This window comes from Microtus pennsylvanicus, chromosome 5 (genome assembly GCF_037038515.1).
Source record: "Microtus pennsylvanicus isolate mMicPen1 chromosome 5, mMicPen1.hap1, whole genome shotgun sequence".
In the NCBI taxonomy this organism is placed as follows: domain Eukaryota; kingdom Metazoa; phylum Chordata; class Mammalia; order Rodentia; family Cricetidae; genus Microtus; species Microtus pennsylvanicus.
Window position 1 is genome coordinate 21,398,147 of NC_134583.1, and position 24,955 is coordinate 21,423,101.

Sequence of the window (24,955 nt, forward strand, 5' to 3'; positions counted from 1 at the left end):
ACTCTCTTAAGTGGTATTAAGGGATGAACCGAGGTGGATTAATTTCCAGTCTTTGATATTCATTAACTCCAGCTTCGGAAAAAAAAATACAAGGAGATGACACAATTACCCTCGGAGCTTCACCCGAGAGCAGCAGCTTTGCAATTTGGAGTTCATAGTGCCATGGTAATTGATCAAGCAGGGGCACATACCTTCAGCTAAAGGGACTTAACTACTATTTGTTCCTAACAATAGTGAGGATGGTATTTGACGTTTGAAGTCAGCTTCACTTTGGAGGTGCTTAGCAAACTAGTTACTATTATTTAATTTTTAGGCCACATATCAATAGCCAGCCCTTTTGGGTTTCAGTAATTGCTTGTCAAAGAGACTCTTAATTCAGTAGCTAAAAGCAACCGTGACCAAGGTAAAAGTGTCCATTTCATTTGAATTAAGCAGCAAATAATTAGACTTATCTGAATTTTTGTTCACAAATCACACAACCTGTCAAAGGCAGATTCTTGCGGGGGGACCTGTAACAGTAAAAATCTTCCTATTAGAGGGAAGTACAGAAGTCACCACCCAGCTGCCTTAAATCTCCAGGGAGAGTAAACTAAAGGATGAGAAAGGTGGGGGGTGGGGGTGGGGGAGGGGTGCTTTCCTAGCAGTCATAACAGACATGATGTTAATTTACCTCTGGAGCCTCAAAGACTTCTGGGTCCATGTGCAGGATGGGAGGAAAGATAGCCACAAAGTCTCCCTTTCTTAGACAGTAGTTGCTGGTCTCTAAGTTGAAATTCATATCCTCTTCAACTTTCCGGACGATGGTGGAGTGTGAACACAGCCGCAGAACCTCGAGGACCGTGCTGTCTGAAGGAAACAAACAACAGCTCTTTGTAACAAGAGTGCTTCGAGAAGCTCTCACTGCAGCCTGTTAGGACACATTACCAGCAACCTCGCCTCGGAGGGAAAATACTTCTCTTCACATTCATTGCGAGCTAAGAGGAAGTCAATGAGACTGTGGATGCTGAGAGTAAAGGACCTGGTGGCTTTGCCCCGACATCGTTTGGGGGAGTTTCAGGCAGGAGAGAGCCCTGCTGTCTATGGACGGAGGAAAGAAAGACTGCTCTCCAGGAAGGGACTGATGTGTTTGGTGCACAAACAGGGTTACGCCTCCAGTCTCTAGAGAAGTGAGGTTTTTAAAGCCAGGCTTAACTAGTTAACAGCACTTAGGCAGTTAGCAGTAATTGTAGTAGGTGCAGTTGAAGACAGTGTATCACTAAATTTCTCTATGCTAGCTGTAAATAAAATGAGTCAGCATTTGCTGGAAAAATTTCAAAGGAACACATTTTTATCGGATTTGGAAGAAAACCACATTTTTCTCATCATCCAGGGAGAACAACATTCACCAGCATCATATCCTGGAAGATTCCAGAAGCCGAATGTCCTTGCTATCCCAGTGGCCTTCACCTTTTGCTCCTAGCACGGCAGATTTTATGGCTAATTTCCGGCGATTTATCCTGGCAGTTTGAGGAGGAATTCCTTTGGGAATAATATGCATAATTTGCATAAATCATTCTGATAGCATGCATATCAGTGTGTAGCTCCTGTCCAGGGCTGCATCTCTCCCTTCATAATCAAAACTGACTATGTTTCCACCAGCGTGAATGGATCCTGGAATATAAAGCTTGATTCTTTCTAATCAGCAGTGTGAACGCGCTCCAAGGGGAGCTCCCCCCTTTCACATGATAATAAATGATTGTGTTTATGACTTGCAATTTAGAAACCTCACACACATACACATGTTTAGAGCCCAGTTTCTTGGTGCTGAGCACAGTGCTGCCATAGCCAGTCCCCAGTTATTAGGTTATTGAAGGCAGACCCATTAGTGGAGGCTTGCATACAGAGAAACACAGAAATAAATATTATTTTGTAAATAGGTAAAATGAAAACCTCTGAACAGCCCGCACAGGGACATGAAGTAGCTTTGGGTGCCTTCTCCCAGGAGGTTTTTCCTTAAGCATGCGTTTGTCTAAAGAAATGAGGCTGCGGTCAGTTTCGTGTGGGTAGTGGGGTGATTCAATGTGACGTATAGTGAGGCTGTGCATATTCTCTTAGACCTGCCTTCGTTATTCTAATCAGGCAGAGTCAAATCGGTTTGCTGGTGATGGGGCTAGAAGAGAACTTTGGTTTGGGAACATGGACTCTATTGCGGATAGCCACGAGGCACCTGACACGACAGATTTTGGCTGGCAAGACACCAACAACCAACATTTCTATGGTGAAAATCAAGGAATCACTTCCCATGTCCCGCTGCTGGCCCTGTTGGACCAACAATAGCATAGCATCATTTTAACATGTGCTATGAAATAGTAGCTGACATATGTAGTAGTTCTGTTCACACAACAAGTCCAGTAGGGTTTGGGAAGAAGAAATATACAAAAGCAAACAATGCTTGGGGTGGCTGCTGTGACAGGGTAGGCATTTAACAGTCCGAATAACATGGTCATATCTGATTGGCTGGTGTGCTCTTGGGAAGCATGGCAGCTTGTGCCCACTGCAGTATCACAAATGACAATTGGGCAAGCATATCTTATGCAGAAGTTAATCACAATAATGGAGCTCAAAGTGTGGCTCAGCAGTCAGATCGTAAGTGACAAATCTGTTTTACCTTCCAGTACCAGTTATGAGTGCAAGACGAGGCTGGCTCTTGCTCTGAGCGATCATGCCGATGATCATTAGGTGACAGAAGTAATGAGTTGTGTTATTATCGCCAGTGGAGAGGGGAGCTTGTGGGGTCTGCAGCACAGAGCATCGAGACACAAAAGCCAGCCGCATTTCCACCAGCCCCAGAATGAACCGGGGGCAGAGCTATACGTTGGGAATGACAATAGCAGAGAGCACAACACGTGCAGCTTCTCCTTGTAGTTGTCATAGTTGAGCAGACACCAGGCAGTGCCACTGACAGACCAGCTGGGCCCTGGGAGGACTTCCATGCTACACCGGGAGGTACAGTAAATTATCCTGCGCGGTAGAGCAACATCTGTTTCCGTGCTAGTGCCGAACAAACAAGGCAGTTTAAAACATACCAAGGGATAACCAAGCAACTACTGAGCATGACCCTCATTTTCCCCCCTTCTCACACACGAGGTGCTAAACTTCATTGTGCAAGCATTCCATGAAAGAGAAGCCAGGTTTTCATTTGATAAGGTGTTGTCAGAGAGATTTTTACATAGTTCCAAAATGGAAAGAAAAAGCTTATAGTATTTTTATTCTTAGAATTGTCCCCCTTCTATCTTCATTTCTTTTATACTAAAGCTAGCACTTGGTTCTCAATTTGCTCTAGAATTAAAAAAAAAGCCCAACTTTCCATACACTTATAAATATTCAGTCTTTAAACCTAATTTGCTATACTTAGTTCACATGCCTTCAAGCATTTGTCTTCCAATTCCCACTGAATAAATGCGTACTAATGAGAACTAGAGCAAGCTGCCGAGGCAAAGCTGGGTGACTGGGGTCTGGCCTGCCACCAGCTTGTGATAGGCGGGCAAATTGAGCTAAAATGAAAAGTCTTGTCAGCTAAAATTCAACATGGTAGCCAAACAGCAAGCTGTCAATCATCCATCCAAAACAACGGACTATAGGTAATAAAAGGTCACTGTGACTCATTAGTGCACACTTGGCTTACATATGGAAGCTAATTTTAATTAAACATGATCTCTATCTGTAAATGTTTTATAAAACTTACTGTGCATAATAGACTGGTAATTTATGCAAACATTTAGCAGGTAATGGGACCCTCTAATTATTAGACTGTATTGTAGAAGAATGACTATCGAGAATGCAAATATTTGGGGGATGAATTTACACAGGCATTGCGAGATGCCAACAGTCATAGCTGTGGTTAAGAGAAGGCTTCTTGTAGAACTGCTAAGAACTGAGTTCCACTGACTGCAATCGACAAGACAATCGGGTCACAAAATTTTGACGATGAACTTAACAATTCCGAGTCTGTGCTGCCTTGTTTACCTGATTGGAAAAAAATGAGTTTCTTTTTTAAGATAGAAAACGAAAATGATTAAAAGTCCCTTCTAAGTAAAGAGCTGGGCACGTGTTAAGCTGTGATGTTTTACAATCCAACTGGAGGAAAAAGACAAATGAAGGGAATTGCTGGGAGGAAAAGGCACATCCGCTTTGTCTTCAGAATAATTCACAAATGATTCCCACTTGCAGATTTCAAGTGCCAAAGCAGATCACGCTAATCAATAAAGCCCGGTGCAATGCAAACACAGAGAAGCACATGCAGGTTTCCGCCTCATACTTAGGCCGTGTCTGTATATGTGGAATGAATGTACTCTGACATGGCTGGACTGCTAATTTGGGTCATCTTAATGATTGGTGCAGGCTGGCGTGCCATCTGATTAGCCATGGCGATCAGTGGGTAGCAGCGATGGCAGGAGCGAAATGAGCAGCCAGCCCCACTATAGTCACTGGGGCTGAACACATGGATGCACTTAAAAAGGAAATGCCTGGGAAAGGGGAAGGGAACGGACATGAAGGTGTGGTGAAAGGCAGCTCGGCTCAGGATGCAACACACATGCCTGGCTGTCTTTCTATAGCTGTTTTAGACAGATGCGAAAGTAAATGAGAAATTGTGATAATTAATATAGAATTTGAAGAAAAATCATAAATTTCTGGATCAACAATTGTATATTTGAATAAGGCTAAAAATAAACCCGAATTGGTACAAATGCCCACCTTCACACTGCATTGCAGAAACAGGCTTCGGTTTCTGCTATTTATGTCTTCTGCTGTATATTTAGACACATGGAAGTTAAACATTTGTATGCTCGATAGAATTTTGTGAAGGTCTTATTCTGCTCAAAGTACTGGGGCATGGTGACTGGAGGAAGTAATGCAACATGTGATTTGACCTGCACTCATGCAACAAACTGAGAATTCAAAATTGAAAATTACATGGAAGCAAGAGGCTCCAAAGTGAGAACTTAAACTTGTTTCCTTACTTATTCCCCCCTCTCTCTTTCTCTACAGGGTGTGTGTGTGTGTGTGTGTGTGTGTGTGTGTGTGTGTGTGTGTGTGTGTGTGTGTGTGTGGTGTGCACAAATGACCAAATGTACAAATGTGTGAAGGTCCAACTCATGGCACCCAGGGATGGAACTCAAGTTGTCAGGGTTGATGGCAGGTGCCTTTATCAACGGAGCCCACTCACGAGCTCTCACCCCACTACTTTAGATGTTGAATACTTTACTTCTTAAACTGACAAAGACTGTGAGCTTTGTCTGGCAACACGGATGCTTTGTGGAACAGCTCCATCAGTTTAATCAGCACATGCATTATCTATCAGTTAATTGTTAGGAAAACTCTCGACTTAGCTTCTCGATTTTGCAGGTTTCTTTTCTTTCTTTCTTTTTTTTTGAGTTATGGGGTGGGGGACCCAGAGACTTGTGCTTGCTAGGCAAGTGCTCAGCCCCTGAGCTACAGCCACAGTTCAATCAAAGTTCGCATGGATTACTAACAAGTAGTGTGTGCGTGCGTGTCTGTGTGTGTGTGTATTGCTGGGGATTGAGCGCAAGGCCTTGCACATGCTGGGTAACTTCTCTACTATTGAACTACAACTTGTCATTTTACCCTCCTTCCCTCCATCTTTCTTTTCCTTCCTCCCTTCCTTTCTCCCTCCCTTCATTCCTTCTTTTCTTCATTCTATTTCTCTGACAGAGTCTGGCTTTCTAGCCTAGGCAGGCCTTGAACTCATGATCCTTTTTTCTTGCCTCTCAGGCTCTGGGATTAGAAGGCATAACTCATGCTTTCCTGACAGACATAGTTTCTTAACATATAACACTAATGATAGTTTACTGAAAGCGTATATTGGAGGAAAGGTGTTTTTTCCACACTGAAATCAAGTTTTCTTTCCTTTAATTTCAACCTTTATAAAAATTCAGGCAGAAAATCTACTCCTTCTTCTAACCTTTAACAACCCCTTCAATACACATATACGTATTTTATCATTTTCTTTTGGTGTAGGGGTTGTGCTGGGTAAAAACTCCAGGTCCTTGTCCATGCTAGGCAAGCACTCTACAATTGTGCTGTACCCCAGGCTGTTGTAATCATTTTGTACTCTGTCTCAGAGATGATATGACATCAGCCTTTTGACATGCCTGGTAAATTCGGAGAGTTTACCACAGTCTAACAGAACTACAAGCTCTGCTTGAGTTGGGAAGCAGATAGGGACTTTCATTTCCTATACCCCAGACCCCGTACTTCTCTCAGTGTTTCTCTGGAGGAAGCAGATGAGGAGAGACATTTTGAAATAACCACATATTCCTTTGAAGCTTTCTTACATGGCAGGAATTTCCAGCTTCTTCGGCTGTTAGACTCACTCAGGATTAGTTAAAAAAAATAACGCCTCCATCCCAGATCAATGAAGTCAGAACCACAACATTAACTAAAACCTTGATGGGGGTGCTGAACCTTGACCACAGATTAGCATCACTTGGGGGAGATTTTAAAGCCATCAACCCTCACTCCAAAATAATAAAAGCCGACTCTCTGGGGACAGGCCTGGGTGTTTTTACAGTTCCCCAGATGATTCCAAAGGAAAATCAAGCTGATAGCGTTGTGGCTGGAAACCGGTTTTCTAAGACCCTCATCCTATTCTGTGTGGGTTTTCTTTTAACACTACTGTGATGAATTTATTTTAATCTGCATCAATGTTACCTTCCAATCAGCTTGTGTTTCCGTCCTACATGCCTTTTCTGAACCTCTTAGCTTTGTATTAAAACACAAAACTAATAAATATTGAAGTCAGTGTTTTTCATTGATGTTTCCATAATATTACCCATAAAGCCTTACTGCTGTCTGCTTCTACTGCAGTCTACTTCTGGAATACCTCTTTCTTGGGTTAGGATTTCCCTCCAGAAGACGAGAGATAGAGTGCGGTCAGGAAGCATTTGCCTAGCATATGCAGAGGCCCTGGGTTCAATCCCCAACATGGCAGAAAAGAGAAAATAAAAATTACTAACATGAAGTGAAATTCATTCCTTCTGTGTTTCCTCATGAGAATATTTTGGTAAAATTCACAATTCCCTAATTATCTAAATTTCTAATTTTTCAGCTACACGATTATTTTATAATATTTAACGCTGTACTTATATTTGACTGATATATATTATATAAAAATAATGGTCATTTCTCTAACAATTTTGTCTGAGGTGACAGTCTTTATCACTAGGTATTAAAGTCAATAGCCTCACATCACTCTTTCTTGATTTAATATTGTTTAGATTAATGGTTTGTATTTGATTTTCTTTCTGGAACTTTGTACCCAGTTATCAAAAAAATAAGAAGAAGGTTAAAATACATAAATCACTAACATAATGTCTGGCATTTGTTGAAATAAATGTTAATAGTTTTAAGGTAGAAACACAGCTTGGAGGTAGAACACCTATGCTAGTGTAATCCCTTGTACCATCATCAACAAAAGATTATTATTCTAATAGCTTTTCCTGAAGTTAAAAACTTTGTCAGTGTCAAGACTTGGTTTACCTGTACCAGTGGACAAACACACTGTGGTATATCATCACAATATATATATCCAGTGATGGTCATAAAATGCCAGTGAAAATTCTGTCTCTCATTCTGAGATACCCTCATTTGGAAAAAGAACAAGATGCACCACAAGCCACAGTCCCCCAGTGCACCTTGGTGAAAATCAGGCAAAGCAGCTATAAAATACTTTGAAATACTTAAAAACCGATAAGCTTAACATAAAATTATTATTATTTTGTTACAGGACCTTTGATTTTCCAACTAGTTTAGTCTCTGGCTAGGGAGGCAGGTAGCCTCACTGCAGATCTTCACTTCCCCTTCAGTTCTCCCCAAACCAATTCCCCAGTCTCATCCCCAGCTCTGTAGCAGAACACCTGCAGCAGCCTCCCTCCTCAAACCACACAGTTTTGTTCGTCCAAACTTCCTTTCCATTACTCCTTCCTTTATACCTGCAAGCACCTCCAACAGACATTGCCTGGGAATGCACAGGCCACTCCCACCAGGAATGCAGGTAGGATAACAGCAGATCTTTACATGACCCCCCCCTATTCCTCCAAGTCTAATCTCCCAGTTTCACCCCCAATTCTGCAGCAGACCTTCTGCTGTGGCCTCTCCTTGTTATCTGTACCCATGCCCAGGGGCTAAGCGGATCCTGGTAAAACACCCCACTTTCCTCTCACCTGTGGACCCATTCCTAAGTGTTAGCACTCAATACCTAGAAACACATTTTACCTGGACCCATAGTGACCACACCAGTCAGGACCCCAGAAGGATTTCCTACCAGGCAACAGAAAACTGCCAAACTCTCCTAAGAACCAGAGAGGGCAAGAGAAATAAAGGGACAAATCAACCATGCAACAAAGACAAGGCCAGGCATCAGCACCTAGAATTACAATCTTTCCAATCCCACATGCCTAGATGCCAGTGTGAAAACACAGCTGACAACAGCTAGGACGATACGGCTTCACTGCAGCCCAGCAACCCTTGACACCAGGCTCTGAGTATTGCAACATAGCTGAAATACAAAAAAAAGACCCTACAATAGCCCCTATGAATATGATAGAGGTCCTCAAAGATGAAATTAATAAATCCCTTAAATAAATCTATGAAAACACAGACAGTGGAAGGAAGTGAATAAAAAAGTTCAAGATTGAAAGTGGAAACAGAATCAAGAATAAAACCAAACCTGGAAGAAATCTGGAAATAAAAACTTTGGAAACTCTAAGGGTAAGCTCAGAGGTAAGCACCACCAAAGAATACGAGAGATGAAAAAGAGAATCTTGGGAATTGAAGACACAACAGTAGGAATGGATACCACAGAAAAAAGGAAAGTTAAATAAATTAAAAAAATCTCCTGGCAAAAAAATATCCAGGAGCAGAGCAGTGGTGTCTCATGCCTTTAATTCCAGCACTCAGGAGGCAGAGGCAGGCGGATCTCTGTGAGTTCGAGTTTGAGGCCAGCCTGGTCTACAAGACTAGTTCCAGGATTGGCTCCAAAGCTATATAAAAACTCTCCTCAAAACAAAAAACAAAACAAAAACAAACAAACAAACAAAAAACAAACTAAAAAACAAACCAAAAATCTGAGACACTATTAAAAGACAAAAATCTTAAAAAGACAGGAATAAAGAAGAAACCAAAATTAAAGTCACAGAAAATGTTTTCGACAAAATCATAAAATCATACAAGAAAATTTTCCTATCAAAGTACAAGAAGCATAGAGAACACCAAATAGACTAGACCAGAAAAGGTCTCTTTGGCACTTTAGAGTGTAAACTCTGAACACAGAGAACAAAGAAAGAATGTTAAAAGTTGCAAGGAAAAGAATAAAATATAAAGGCTGACCTCTTAGAATTATACCTAACTTCTCAATAAAGATTCTAAAAGCCAGAAGAGCCTGGACAGATGTGCTAGAGAAACTAAGAGACCACAGATGCCATGCCAGACTACTACACCTAGCAAAATTTTCAATCACCATAGATGGAGATAATAAGACATTGCATGATTTAAAAAAAACAACTTTAAACAATATCTATCTATTAATCAAGCACTGTAGAAGGTGCTAGAAGAAAAAAAATCAACCTAAAACACAAAGATTAAACATTCCCAGATCAGTAAAAATCAAGAGAGAAAACACACACACACACACACACCATAACAACCAAATTACAGCAATTAACAAAGACTGCTCACTGATATCTCTCAATATCAATGGTTTCAGTTCCCCAATTTAAAAAAAATGCATACTAACAGAATGGATGTGAATGCAAGATCAATCCTTTGTTGCATCCAAGAAACAAGTCTCAACATCAGGGATAGGGAAAATGATATTACAAGCCAATGTAGCTAAGAAGCAAGATGCTGTAACTTTTTTATATTTGGTAAAATAGACTTCAAACCAAAACTAATCAGAAGAGATAGGAAAAGGCAATGAATACTCATCAAAAGAAAAATCCTGCAAAAGGACATTTCATTTCTTAACATCCATCCCCCAAACACAAGGGTACAAAAGTTTATAAAAGAAACACAACTATAGCTTAAATCACATACTGACCCTGACACATTGATAGAGGAAGAATTCAATACCACATTCTCACCGATGGACAGAAGATAATCCAAATGAAAACTAACTAGAGAAATGTTGGGTCTACATACACCACAAAATTAATGGAACTAAACAGATGTTTACAGAATATTTTATCTGAATAAAAAAAAAATCATACTTTCTCTCAGCACCTCATGGATCTGTCTCCAAACTGACCACAAAGCAAGTCCCAACAGCTACAAGAAAATTGAAATGAAAATCTGTATCCTATCTGACCACCATGGATTAAAGGATTAATATTCTTGAATTCAGGATATCAATAACAATATAAAAACAGAAAACCAATACAGCTCACTACTGAGTGGGAAATGGGTCAAGACAGAACTAAAGAAAGAAATTAAAGACATTCTAAAATTGAATAAAAATGAGTACACAATATACCCAAACTTTTGGGACACAGTAAAGGCAGTTATCAGAAATAAGCTAATTGCACTAAGTATCTACTTAAAAACAACAACAACAACAGCAACAAAGATGGGGAGATCCCATACTAGTAGCTTAACAGCACACCTGTAAAGCTCTAAAAGAAAAAAGAAAAAAAAATCATACCCAAAAGGAATAGACAACAAGAAAAAAATCAAACTCAGGGATGAACTCAATAAAATAGTAACAAACAAACCAACAAGACAACAAATCAATGAAACAAAGAGTTGGTTGTTTGAGGAAACCAATAAGATCACCAAAACTTTATCCAAATAAATCAAAAGGAGGAGAGATAATTCCAAATAAACAAAATTATAAGTGAAAAGGGAGACATAACAACAGACACTGAAGAAATCCAGAGAATCATAAAGACACACTTTAAAATTTCATACTCCACAAAATTGGAATATCTAAAAGAAATGAATACTTTTTCCAATACACATTACTTACCAAAGTTAAATAAAAATCAAATAAGCAAGTGAAACAGACCTTTAACCCCTATTGATACAGAAGCAGTCATTAAAAGTCTCCCAACCAAAAAAAGAAAACAGCAACAAAAACAAAAATCCCAGAGTCAAATGGTTTTAGTGTATAATTCTACCAGACTTTCTAAGAAGAGATAATGCTAATACTTCTCAAATTATTGCACAAAAGAGAAACAGAATCATCATTGCCCAATTAATTTTAGGAGGACAACAGTTACCTAATACATCACATAAAGACCCTCAAAAGAGAGAAATTTACATACCAATTTCCTTTTTAAAATTGCTACAAAAATCCTCAATAAAACACAAACTGAATCCAAGAACACATACACAAGATCATGCACCATGAACAAAAAGACTTCATCCAAGAGATGCAGGGATGGTCCATAACATGTATATAGATAAGCATAATTCATCATATGAACAAACTGAAAGAAAAAAAACCTAAGTAACCATGTCATTATATGCAGGAAAGCATTTGACAAAATCCAACACCCTTTTAGGATAAAAGACCTGGGGAAGACCTAGGGATATAAAAGATAGGTGATTTACAAGCTCATAGCCAGCATCCACTTAAAAGAAGACACATGCTCAAACATTTCCACTAAAATCAGGAGGAGATCAATGTTGTCCACTCACTCCATTCCTACCCAACAATAGTACTTAAAGTCTTAGCTAAAGCAGAAAGACAACTGAAGGAGGTCATGAGGAAAGGAAGATGTCAAGGTATGTATAAGTAACACTAAAAATCTCACCAGGAACTCCTACAGCAAATAAACACAACATAGCAGCAGGATGCAAGATAAACTCAAAACAACCAAGCAGCAACAAACTGTAGCCCTCCTATATGCAAACAACAAACAGATCTTGAAAGAAATAAAGAAAACAACACTTTTCACATTAGACCCAAATAAAGTATCTTGGGATAACTCTAACCAAGCAAGTGAAAGAATAGTATGACAAAAACTTAAAACATTGAAGAAGGAACAGAAGATATCAGAAAGAAGTGCCTGTGGATTATAGTAGGATCACCACAATAAAACCAGCCACTTTAACAAAAGCAATCTACAGATTCAAATCGATCCCCAGCAATATTCCAACACAATTCTTCACAGGACTTTAAAGGACAATACCCAAATTTCATATGGAAAAAACCCAAACTATCTTGGTTTTTAAAAACATCCCTGAAAAACAAAAGAACTTCTAAAGGCATCACTATTCCTGATTTCAAGCTCTATTACAGAGCTATAGTAACAAAAACTGCATGCCTTTGGCATAAAATCAGACACACTAATCAACAGAAATTGAAACACAGAACAGACATAAAGCTACATACATATGGACACCTGACTTTTGATAAAGAAGCCAAATATACCCAGTGGAAAAAATAAATTGTCTTCAACAAACAGTTCTGGTCTAATTGGAAATTTTCATGTAGAATAATACAAATAAATAGATCCATATGGATTATCCTGCTCAAAACTTAAGTCACATTGGATTGAAGACATCAACATAAAACCAGACACACTGAACCTGACAGAAGGAAAAAAATGGGAAATAGTTTTGACACATTGACACTGGCTAAACAGAACACTGATAGTGAAGGCATTAATATTAACAATGAATAAATGGAACCTCATAAAACTGAAAAGCTTCTGTAAGGTGAAGGACACCATCAATAGGACAAATTGGCACCTTATAGAATGGAAAAAGATTTTCATCAACTCCATATCAAAAGGATACGAGGAATTATATATATCACAAGAAACTAGACATCAACAAACCAAACATTCAAACTAAAAAAAAAACAATGGGGGTACATATCTAAACAGAGAGTTCTCAACAGAGGAATCTCAAATGGTTTGAGATTCTCAAAAGCACTTAAAGGATTGTTAAACATGCTTACCCATCAGAGAAATGAAAATCAAAACTACTTTAAAATTCAATCTTATATCTGTCAGAATGGCTAAGATCAATAACACAATTGAGAGCTAATGCTGTTGAGAATGTAGAGCAAGGGGAACACCCCTCCATTGTTGGTGGGAATGCTACTATGGAAATAAATATGGTGATTCCTCAGAAAATTGGGGTTTGATCAACTCAAGATCCAGCTATACTACTATTGGGCATGTACCTAAAAGATGCCCCATCCTACCACAAGGCCACTTGCTCAACTATATTAGTAGTATTTTTATTCATAATGGCAAGAAATTGGAGCCTGTAGGAATCTATATGCCCTCAACCAAATAATAGATACTGAAAATGTAGTATATTTACATAATAAAGCATTACTCAGGTGTTAGAAAAAATACATCATAAAATTTGCAAGAAATGAATGGAACTAGAAAAAAATTACCCTGAGATAGGCAACTCAGACCAAGAAAGACAAACATATGCATATGTATACACTTATAAGTGTATATTAGCTGTTAAGTAAAGGAAAATCACGTTAATCTACAGATCCAGAGAAGTTAGATAAAGACAAGAAGTCTGGGGAGTATGTGCAGATCTCCTTGGGAAGGAGAGAGAACATATTTTGTGGGTAGACTGGAGGCGGGTGGGAATGGGAACAGGAAGAATCAGGTCAGGGAGGGAGATATTGAGGGAAAGAGTACTTGGAGGGACTACTGGAATAGCCGAACATTTAGAGGGTGATGTGGAAACCTTGTGCAGTGGAAAGTTCTTGGAATATATGAGGGTGACCCTACTTAGGACTCCTAGCAATGGGGAATATTTAACCTGAACTCTCAGTGGTGGAACTGGGACATTAACTCAGCCACAAAACCCAAGACCGCCAACCTGTCCTGCCTACAAGAAGCACTGGAAGAATGGTCACTCAGCACTTGTGGGAGTGGCCAACAATGACTAGTCTAACTTGAGACTCAAGCCAGGGGAAAGAGTCCATGCCAACATTATGTAAGTAGCCAGGAACTGGAAGTTGGATGACTCAAGAGACCTAAGGTAGAATCAAACACGATTGACTAGATAGATAGATAGATGATAGATAGATAGATAGATAGATAGATAGATAGATAGATAGATAGATAGATAGATGATAGATAGATAGATAGATAAAATCAATGAAATAATTCTTAATGATATTTTGCTATGCTCATAGGTTGGTGTCTAGCGCAGTTGTCATCAGAGAGGCTTCCTCAAGTAACTGATAAAAGCAGATGCAGAGACCAACAACCAAAGATTACGCAGAGCTCAGGGAACCCTGCAGAAAAGAGGGAAGGATTGTAGGAACCAGGAGGGTCAAGGACAGCAAGAGAACACCAGGCACAGAATCAGCTAAGCAGGGCTTATAGGGGCTCACAGAGACTGAAGCGACCATTATGGAGCTTACATGGGTCTGAGCTATGCCTTCTGCATATGTGCTGTGGTTATTCAGCTTGCGATTTTTGTTGGATGCCTAACACTGGGAGTGTGGGTATTTTGAACTCTTTTGCCTGCTTGTTGGACCCTTTTCCTCCTACTGGGTTGCCTCCTTCAGCCTTGATTGAGAGTTTGGGCTATGATCTGTTCACTTGATATCCCTAGTAGGCCTGCTCTATTATGAAGAGTAAAGGAGGGGCAGTGTGGATCTGGGAGAGCCTGGAGGTGAGACAAGGATCTGGAAGGAGTGGAGAGAGGGGAAACTGTGGTTGGGTTATATTGTATGAGAGAGGAAAAAAGAAAAAGAAATCAACAATTATAAAAACAACAAAATGTAGCAATAAAGTGATTCTTCATGACATTCTGCTGTATTCATAATAGTTTGTTGCTCAGCCATCACTAGAGAATCATCCTCCTGCAGTAAGATGAAACAAACAAAAAAAATTACAGAAACCCACAGCCTGGCATTATGCAGAGAACACAGTCCCAACTGGAACGACTCTATTAACTTCCTCCCCTTAGGGGTCAAGGAAACCCAGAGAACAGGAGGCAGAAAGAACTTAAAGGCAGAGGATAACCAGAAACCCAGGGCCTCTAAGTCAGCAAGACTGACACAAATATGAACTCACAAAGACTAGAGGCAGCATGCCCAAGGCCTGAATAGGTCTGGACAAGGTCATCTGTGTACACATTATACTTTCCAAACATTTTATGGGATTCCTAAGTGTGGGAATGAGTGGGTCCTTGTTCCTTGTGCCTTCTCTTGTACTCTTTGCCTTGTGTTCTTTATTCATTTGTATTTGTTTTTGTTTTTCGTCCAATGTGGTAGTCTTCATTTTATCTTATTTTATTATTATTTCTTAGAAACTTCGTTGTTTTCTAAGGAGAAACAGAGAGTGGGTCCACATGGGAGGGGAGGAGGGAAGGAGCTGGAAGGAGTGAGGGAGGGGAAACCATAATCATGATATATTATGTGAGAAAAAAAATCTATTTTCAATAAAAGGAAAGAAATGATCAAGGTGAAAATAAATAAATATTAATGATTGATGGAGGTGGGTCTTGTATCTTAACTGTTGCTTTCATTGGTTAACTAATAAAGAAAACTGCTTGGCCCTGATAGGACAGAAAATTAGGTAGGCGGAGTAGACTGAACAGAATTCTGGGAGAAAGAAGCCAAGTCAGGGAGTCGCCATGATTCTCCCACTCCAGACAGCCACAGGTTAAGATCTTCCCTGGTAAGCCACCTCGTGGGCGACACAGATTATTAAAAATGGGTTAGATCAATATGTAAGAGCTAGCCAAGAAGAGGCTGGAACTAATGGACTAGACAGTGTTCAAAAGAATACAGTTTCCGTGTAATTATTTCAGGGCATAAGCTAGCCATGCGGGCTGCTGGGTGCCAGGGATACAGCCCAGACGCACCTAATACTACAAATTGTAATGCCGTGTTTAGTTGATATCTGGATGCCTGCTCTTTTCTGAAGGGAAGGCAAGGAAGAGAGGATCTGGGAGAGAAATGAGGTTTTAGGTAACTGGGAGGAGTGGAGGGAGGGAGAACTTTGGTCAGGATGTAATGTGTGAAAATAATAATAATAATAATAATAATAATAAAGATTTTGTTGTTTCTGTTTATTGGTTGAGCATGGGAGAGCTGCAAGTTTGTGAGAGCTCCTAAGTCTAGTTGTGGACTTACACAGACCTAAGTTACAACTTCAAAACTTAGCTGTTCTGGTCAAATAAATCCAAGCAATTCTTTCTTAACATGGCACTTTAAAAATACAATCTTTTATTTCAAGGACAAACTGCTACTATAAATAAAGAGTTGATGAATTTCGAGTAAACTGTCAAAAGTAATAATCATGTGCAGAATACAAACATAGTCTTTGGAGTTCATTTGCATTATTTCCTGATCATCCCATTCTTAAAATGAAGGGGTAATTACCTGGATATATGGAAAATGCAACCTAAATCTCCATAGAAACCAATCAACTCAGAAAACACTACTCATCCAAGTATAGGCAACTATCCATAATCTACATAAATTTTGGGTATTAGTTCCCTAAGAATTCTGCAATAAAAAGAAAAGAATGTTAGCATTTTGATAATGACGGGAGTATTTTCTTCCTCCAAACAAGAAATTTCTTTGATAATTCAGACTACATGTGACAAACTTTCATAATGTACTGCAGTAAAAATCACAGTAGCTGCTGCTTCCCTTCTATAGCTCTCGGCCAGGCCAGGGGGTCCATCCTTTTAACACTTGAGTCTGTCTCTCTTATTAGCGCCAAGAAGCAGTTAACTGTGATCAAGACTATTAGGACCTAATATCTCAGAATTTTCCAAGAGAGCGAGAGGGGAAATATTTGATGCATGAAAACTTGAGGCCAACACAGACTAACTAGTCTTATTAAGTCAAATAACCAAGGAAATAGAAAACATATAAACAATGCATTTTCCCGAAATGCATTTTGAAACTAAAAGTACTATATCGTCAAGAATGTCATAAGGTGAGGCATGAATACAGAGGGAATTAGCTTTAGAAATACGAGTTCCCTACATCATGGGAACAAGCAGCCTGCTCAAACTCAGGAAATGGAAATACAATTGCTGCTGCAGATCAAGGGTTCATGGCAGGGGTAAGGCTGACTGAGGAAAAGTAAAAGAAAAAAGGGGGGAGGGAGAAGAAGAAAGCAAAACAATCAGCTCCTATGGGCCTCGGATAGACTTGACATAATGTTTACTTTTATTTAACAAATCAGTAATATTTTTTAAAAAATACTGAAGTCTAAAGGAAGCTGTCTACAGCTGTTTTGTTTTCTCCTAATTCCCTGCCTTCATCATACCCCTCCCTCCATTTAGCCCTCCTTTCTTTCCACTCTTTCTTTGCTTCACTCCTTTTATTTCTGTGTTTAAACCCTTAACCTACAATGAACGGATTTCCACTTAAGAACCATATACTCCAAACCTGACAAAACACCGTGACCTGCACCTGAAAATGCAGACACCATTTTAAGAAGGAAGAAGTGTTTTTTGCACGCACACTGCCCCCTGAAATATTTTCCTGTTTAGCCATGGAATCCTTTTCTTGTCGAGACAGTGCAGCAGTGTTTGGGAAGCATCAGCAGGCCAACAGATGCTTGGAATCAAATGACTTAATAGGCATACACATTTTCCCCCAAATAATTGCAAAGCTTTGCTTTAGCCCTTTTCATACCTTGCATAGTTAATTAGCTAGGACTTAATGTTTACATGCAACGAGAGTATCTACGGCTATAAACTACATAATTTATAATTGATGTAAATGGGTGTTATTATGTCAATTAGGCAGCTGTGTCCTCCACCTCTTGGTAAACAGCTATGAGTGATAAACTGAGTTTGCAGAGAGCTACCTTCTTCTCTTCATAACAGATAAAAATAAATTACCCAGGCAGACCAAGCTGTCCAATTGTTCTCTGGTGAAGTGGATGGAAAGTCCAGGCCCTTTCTTTTGACCTGTTGACTGCACGAAGCTGTCAATTTCGTCACGCAGCGCTTCCACAGCTTCTGGGTGCCGAAGAAGATAATACACTGCCCAGTACACAGCTGGAATGGTGTTTGCCATAGCGGCCCAGAGAAAGCCAAGATGATGGGCTGGGAGAAAAGAAGTGAAAAGGAAGATTAATAGCGTTTATTACACTGATTAGATTTGCAGTGTGCTAATTAAAAGATGTTAGGACACAGACCCAGCCAAGGATCAGTGCATGCTAATGAGAACCAATAGGCTTCTGAAGTCTCATTTTCTGCTTAATGAGAAGAGTTTAAAATGTAATGTGTGTTGGGGGGGCAGGAAGGTGGGGATGAGATAAGGGGAGTAAACGCCGCTTAGTTATACTCTTTCTCATTATCGTCATTAAGTATCTTGTTTTACCACCTCAGCAAAAAAAAAAATCAATTATCACAGAGGGTTGTTTCAGAGTAAAACATTTTATCACTAGCCAATTAGAAAGAGCATAAAAATTTTCAAGGTCGCCATTTTTCCTTTTATCTCAAAGGTCTCCTGTAAATTATTTTATTTTAGTGAGTAATTGTTTAGAACCTTCTTACCTCCTATTTCTAAGTCTTCACGCCCATAGTGTTTTTCCAGAAGCTCTTTCCTTTCCTGAACAATTTCTGAGCATCCATGCATCTGATCTAGTTTTTCTGACGTGAGGCATCTTATAAGTTTCTCCTGCATAGATTTCACATGTCTTAGAAGCTGAATGGGTATATCGGATATTAAATATGGAAACGTGTCATCGAATTTCAGAAAGTCATCTCTTAACTCACTGATAATTTTCTTCCTGTTACCAGCAAGAAGTTTTCCATATATAGTCGTAAATGTGGTCTCAAATACCAGTGAGCTAATGAATGGAAACAGTCTTGATGTATTCCACTCTGTGGTTTTTAGTAGTTGGGGCTCAACGATTTCTTTTAGTTGTTGGATTAGGCTTTCTAGGAGACTGTCCAAAGCTTTGCCTTGTAGAAACAGGTAGGTTTTGTGAATGTCTTCATTAAGTTCATCATCAATTTTCAGCTTCTTGATGGAGAAGGCTTTCGATGATAACTGTATGCTGAACTCCTGAAAGCTGAATTGTTTGGGGTTTTTCCTTATGAGATGGTATTGGAAGGGGTTCAGAACAAACGTTATATACTTCCCTAAAAAAAAAAAAGAATATAGTTTATTTGATAGCAAGGCAAAACACATATCTTCAGTCTGAAAACATTTAAATCAAAATTAGAGACTTTATTAAGAAGTTAACAGTTTTATCACACAAATTTAACAGGAATCCATTCCACTCAAATGCCCACTCTGTCTGCTTTGAAAGTGAAGGATGCTATGAAAAAAAGCTCTCAAAGTTTGAAGGTAAATGAAGTTCTAAACTTCACCACTCACTATGGCCTGTCTCTCAAAATGAGCACAAACTTCGGAAAGTTCCTGGCCGAACCCCTGCATTGAGCAGCGGAGAGCTGGGACAGCTGAGACAGCGCAGCTTGCTTGCCCTCACTCAGCTCTGGCTTCTCACTGCAGTACTGCTTCATGGTTTCTTCTAGTTAGAGCGAGTGTGCGCAATAGCAACAGTGAGTACGCCTTTTCTTTTCTTTTTTTTTTACTCTTTTATTTTTTTAATTTTTTTCAGTTTTTTTCCGTTTATTTATTTATTAAAGATTTCTGTCTCTTCCCCGCCACCTTCTCCCATCCCCCCTCCCCCAATCAAGTTCCCCTCCCTTGTCAGCCCACAGAGCTATCAGGGTTCCCTGCCCAGTGGGAAGTCCAAGGACCACCCACCTCCAAAAGCACAAGTTACTTTAGGGCAACCCTTCAGTGGTCATGTTCAGATATTAGTGTGTGTACTCCATTCGCTCTGTGTCTGTCTGTCTGTCTGTCTGCATCCCCACACGGTGTGTGTGTGTTTGTAGTTTTTTAGTTGAAAAACTTCCTCTCGTAATTTATGGTAATTCCAAATGTATTGCAAAACTTGACCAATTTGGTACAAATTATTTTAGATAAAAATTTGGAAACATTGTAAATGAAATCCTAGAGATGGTATAAATGTGTTTATTAGGCAATTTAAAAAATATAACAAGTGTTAAATGCAGTTTAACCCAATGCAATTCATTTTCCTTACAGTGATTTTTATCCACTCCATTTTCCCCTGATTCATTTAACAGAGCAGGACAAGACAGAAGCTAGGTAGTCCAGACCTAGCTGTTCATCCTGGTCAGATACTAGCACTGCCTTCTACAAAGTAATTCGAGTTTTGAGTTTTGTTTTCATTAGTTCTTTGTTTTGCCTCAAAAACAGCAGAACAGACCCCATTACATTTGGGCACTTTCGATAACTTGCTTTACCATGATAACTTAACTAAAATTGCCAGCATCTGCCTGGCAAAAAAAAAAAAAAATGATAATGCGGGAGTCAGTTTTCTCATTTTTCAAAAGAGACAATTTTAGGCAAAGCTATGTATTTTCACAGGCGATGATTCATGCATTCTTTGTCTCAAATGAATGGGTTTTCTTAAACATTAATAGGATTTTTTAAAAGCAGTATCTGAAATCCAGAGCGTGTATGCACTAAGTTTAGTTTGCAAGTCACAATCTTTGGAAAATATTTTGAACTTTTTTTTAAAACCAAATTTCTACTTTCATCTAAATCCAAAAGGAATTTTTAAACAATGTATCAGCCCAGACACTATCAGTCACTACAACTTGGCTTTTGAAGTAGGGACAAGATAAATACCAAGTTTCTGCTCTGTCCACAAGTCATGAGAAACAGACACGTTCTTATTACTTCTATTTCTATCTTTCTTATCACTTTCCCTCCTCACTCTTGCTCCCCTTTTATTTTCCCCCTCCCTCTTTACATTGCCTTTAACAGAAGATAAAAGCAGGCTCATTTCAAATAAAAGTATAAATGGGGAATGTAAAATAACTGGTTCAAGTCAGCAAACACCTATAATATATTATAAAAATTGACTGTGGGTGTGTGTGCACGTGCCAGTGTGTGCTGTACGGTGTACAGGTGCACATGTGCTGTGGGTGTGCACGTGCCAGTGTGTGCTGTACGGTGTACAGGTGCACATGTGCTGTGTGTGTGCACGTGCCAGTGTGTGCTGTACGGTGTACAGGTGCACATGTGCTGTGTGTGTGCACGTGCCAGTGTGTGCTGTACGGTGTACAGGTGCACATGTGCTGTGTGTGTGCACGTGCCAGTGTGTGCTGTACGGTGTACAGGTGCACATGTGCTGTGTGTGTGCATGTGCCAGTGTGTGCTGTACGGTGTACAGGTGCACATGTGCTGTGTGTGTGCACGTGCCAGTGTGTGCTGTACGGTGTACAGGTGCACATGTGCTGTGTGTGTGTGTGCACGTGTCACAGTGTGCGCTGTACGGTGTACAGGTGCACATGTGCTGTGTGTGTGCACGTGCCAGTGTGTGCTGTACGGTGTACAGGTGCACATGTGCTGTGTGTGTGCACGTGCCAGTGTGTGCTGTACGGTGTACAGGTGCACCTGTGCTGTGTGTGTGCACATGCCAGTGTGTGCTGTACGGTGTACAGGTGCACATGTGCTGTGTGTGTGCACGTGCCAGTGTGTGCTGTACGGTGTACAGGTGCACATTTCTGTGTTGTATGCACGTGTCAGTGTGTGCTGTACGGTGTACAGGTGCACATGTGCTGTGTGTGTGCACGTGCCAGTGTGTGCTGTACGGTGTACAGGTGCACATGTGCTGTGGGTGTGCACGTGTCACAGTGTGCGCTGTACGGTGTACAGGTGCACATGTGCTGTGTGTGTGTGTGCACGTGTCAGTGTGTGCTGTACGGTGTACAGGTGCACATGTGCTGTGGGTGTGCACATGCCAGTGTGTGCTGTACAGTGTACAGGTGCACATGTGCTGTGTGTGTGTACGTCCCAATGTGTGCTGTACAGTGTACAGGTGCACATGTGCTGTGTGTGTGCACATGTCACAGTGTGTGCTGTACAGTGTACAGGTGCACATGTGCTGTGTGTGTGTACGTCCCATTGTGTGCTGTACGGTGTACAGGTGCACATGTGCTGTGTGTGTGCACATGCCAGTGTGTGCTGTACGGTGTACAGGTGCACATGTGCTGTGTGTGTGCACGTGCCAGTGTGTGCTGTACGGTGTACAGGTGCACATGTGCTGTGTGTGTGCACGTGCCAGTGTGTGCTGTACGGTGTACAGGTGCACATGTGCTGTGGGTGTGCACGTGCCAGTGTGTGCTGTACGGTGTACAGGTGCACATGTGCTGTGTGTGTGCACGTGCCAGTGTGTGCTGTACGGTGTACAGGTGCACATGTGCTGTGTGTGTGCACGTGCCAGTGTGTGCTGTACGGTGTACAGGTGCACATGTGCTGTGTGTGTGCACGTGCCAGTGTGTGCTGTACGGTGTACAGGTGCACATGTGCTGTGTGTGTGCATGTGCCAGTGTGTGCTGTACGGTGTACAGGTGCACATGTGCTGTGTGTGTGCACGTGCCAGTGTGTGCTGTACGGTGTACAGGTGCACATGTGCTGTGTGTGTGTGTGCACGTGTCACAGTGTGCGCTGTACGGTGTACAGGTGCACATGTGCAGTGTGTGTGCACGTGCCAGTGTGTGCTGTACGGTGTACAGGTGCACATGTGCTGTGTGTGTGCACGTGCCAGTGTGTGCTGTACGGTGTACAGGTGCACATGTGCTGTGTGTGTGCACGTGCCAGTGTGTGCTGTACGGTGTACAGGTGCACATGTGCTGTGTGTGTGCATGTGCCAGTGTGTGCTGTACGGTGTACAGGTGCACATGTGCTGTGTGTGTGCATGTGCCAGTGTGTGCTGTACGGTGTACAGGTGCACATGTGCTGTGTGTGTGCACGTGTCAGTGTGTGCTGTACGGTGTACAGGTACACATGTGCTGTGTGTGTGTGTGTGCACGTGCCAGTGTGTGCTGTATGGTGTACAGGTGGACATGTGCTGTGTGTGTGCACATGCCAGTGTGTGCTGTACGGTGTACAGGTGCACATGTGCTGTGTGTGTGCACGTGTCACAGTGTGTGCTGTACGGTGTACAGGTGCACATTTCTGTGTTGTATGCACGTGTCAGTGTGTGCTGTACGGTGTACAGGTGCACATGTGCTGTGTGTGTGCACGTGCCAGTGTGTGCTGTACGGTGTACAGGTGCACATGTGCTGTGTGTGTGCACGTGCCAGTGTGTGCTGTACGGTGTACAGGTGCACATGTGCTGTGTGTACGTGCCAGTGTGTGCTGTACGGTGTACAGGTGCACCTGTGCTGTGTGTGTGCACATGCCAGTGTGTGCTGTACGGTGTGCAGGTGCACCTGTGCTGTGTGTGTGCACGTGTCACAGTGTGTGCTGTACGGTGTACAGGTGCACATGTGCTGTGTGTGTGTACGTCCCATTGTGTGCTGTATGGTGTACAGGTGCACATGTGCTGTGGGTGTGCACGTGCCAGTGTGTGCTGTACGGTGTACAGGTGCACATTTCTGTGTTGTATGCACGTGCCAGTGTGTGCTGTACGGTGTACAGGTGCACATGTGCTGTGTGTGTGCACGTGCCAGTGTGTGCTGTACGGTGTACAGGTGCACATGTGCTGTGTGTGTGCACGTGCCAGTGTGTGCTGTACGGTGTACAGGTGCACCTGTGCTGTGTGTGTGCACGTGTCACAGTGTGTGCTGTACGGTGTACAGGTGCACATGTGCTGTGTGTGTGTACGTCCCATTGTGTGCTGTATGGTGTACAGGTGCACATGTGCTGTGGGTGTGCACGTGCCAGTGTGTGCTGTACGGTGTACAGGTGGACATGTGCTGTGTGTGTGCACGTGCCAGTGTGTGCTGTACGGTGTACAGGTGCACATGTGCTGTGTGTGTGCACGTGCCAGTGTGTGCTGTACGGTGTACAGGTGCACATGTGCTGTGTGTGTGCACGTGTCACAGTGTGTGCTGTACGGTGTACAGGTGCACATTTCTGTGTTGTATGCACGTGTCAGTGTGTGCTGTACGGTGTACAGGTGCACATGTGCTGTGTGTGTGTACGTCCCATTGTGTGCTGTATGGTGTACAGGTGCACATGTGCTGTGGGTGAGCACGTGCCAGTGTGTGCTGTACGGTGTACAGGTGCACATTTCTGTGTTGTATGCACGTGTCAGTGTGTGCTGTACGGTGTACAGGTGCACATGTGCTGTGGGTGTGCACGTGCCAGTGTGTGCTGTATGGTGTACAGGTGCACATTTCTGTGTTGTATGCACGTGCCAGTGTGTGTTCTGTACTGTGTACAGGTGCACATGTGCAGTGTGTCTGCACGTGCCAGTGTGTGCTGTACGGTGTACAGGTGCACATGTGCTGTGTGTGTGCACATGCCAGTGTGTGCTGTACGGTGTACAGGTGCACATGTGCTGTGTGTGTGCACGTGTCAGTGTGTGCTGTACAGTGTACAGGTGCACATGTGCTGTGGGTGTGCACGTGCCAGTGTGTGCTGTACGGTGTACAGGTGCACATGTGCTGTGTGTGTGTACGTCCCATTGTGTGCTGTATGGTGTACAGGTGCACATGTGCTGTGTGTGTGCACGTGTCACAGTGTGTGCTGTACAGTGTACAGGTGCACATGTGCTATGTGTGTGTACGTCCCATTGTGTGCTGTACGGTGTACAGGTGCACATGTGCTGTGTGTGTGCACGTGTCACAGTGTGTGCTGTACGGTGTACAGGTGCACATTTCTGTGTTGTATGCACGTGTCAGTGTGTGCTGTACGGTGTACAGGTGCACATGTGCTGTGGGTGTGCACGTGCCAGTGTGTGCTGTATGGTGTACAGGTGCACATTTCTGTGTTGTATGCACGTGCCAGTGTGTGTTCTGTACTGTGTACAGGTGCACATGTGCAGTGTGTCTGCACGTGCCGCAGTGTGCCTTCGAAAGTCAGAGGATAACTTTTGGAAGTTGGTTTTCACCTTTCACCTTGTTTCTTCTGTTATTGTGCTATGTAGCCAAGGCTGATTGG

The 24,955-nt window shown here is 41.7% G+C and overlaps 1 protein-coding gene across 1 annotated transcript in view; it reads right to left on the reverse strand.

Annotated features, from left to right (window-relative positions):
* Cyp7b1 (cytochrome P450 family 7 subfamily B member 1) overlaps window positions 1-24,955 on the reverse strand; it is a 173,636-nt gene that overhangs the window by 9,538 nt on the left and 139,143 nt on the right. Inside the window, exons 3-5 of the mRNA XM_075971329.1 lie at window positions 18,517-19,107; window positions 17,857-18,063; window positions 671-846 (exon numbers count right to left, since the gene is read on the reverse strand). Coding sequence (XP_075827444.1) covers window positions 671-846; window positions 17,857-18,063; window positions 18,517-19,107 — 974 coding nt within the window. The remainder of the gene's footprint in view (window positions 1-670; window positions 847-17,856; window positions 18,064-18,516; window positions 19,108-24,955) is intronic.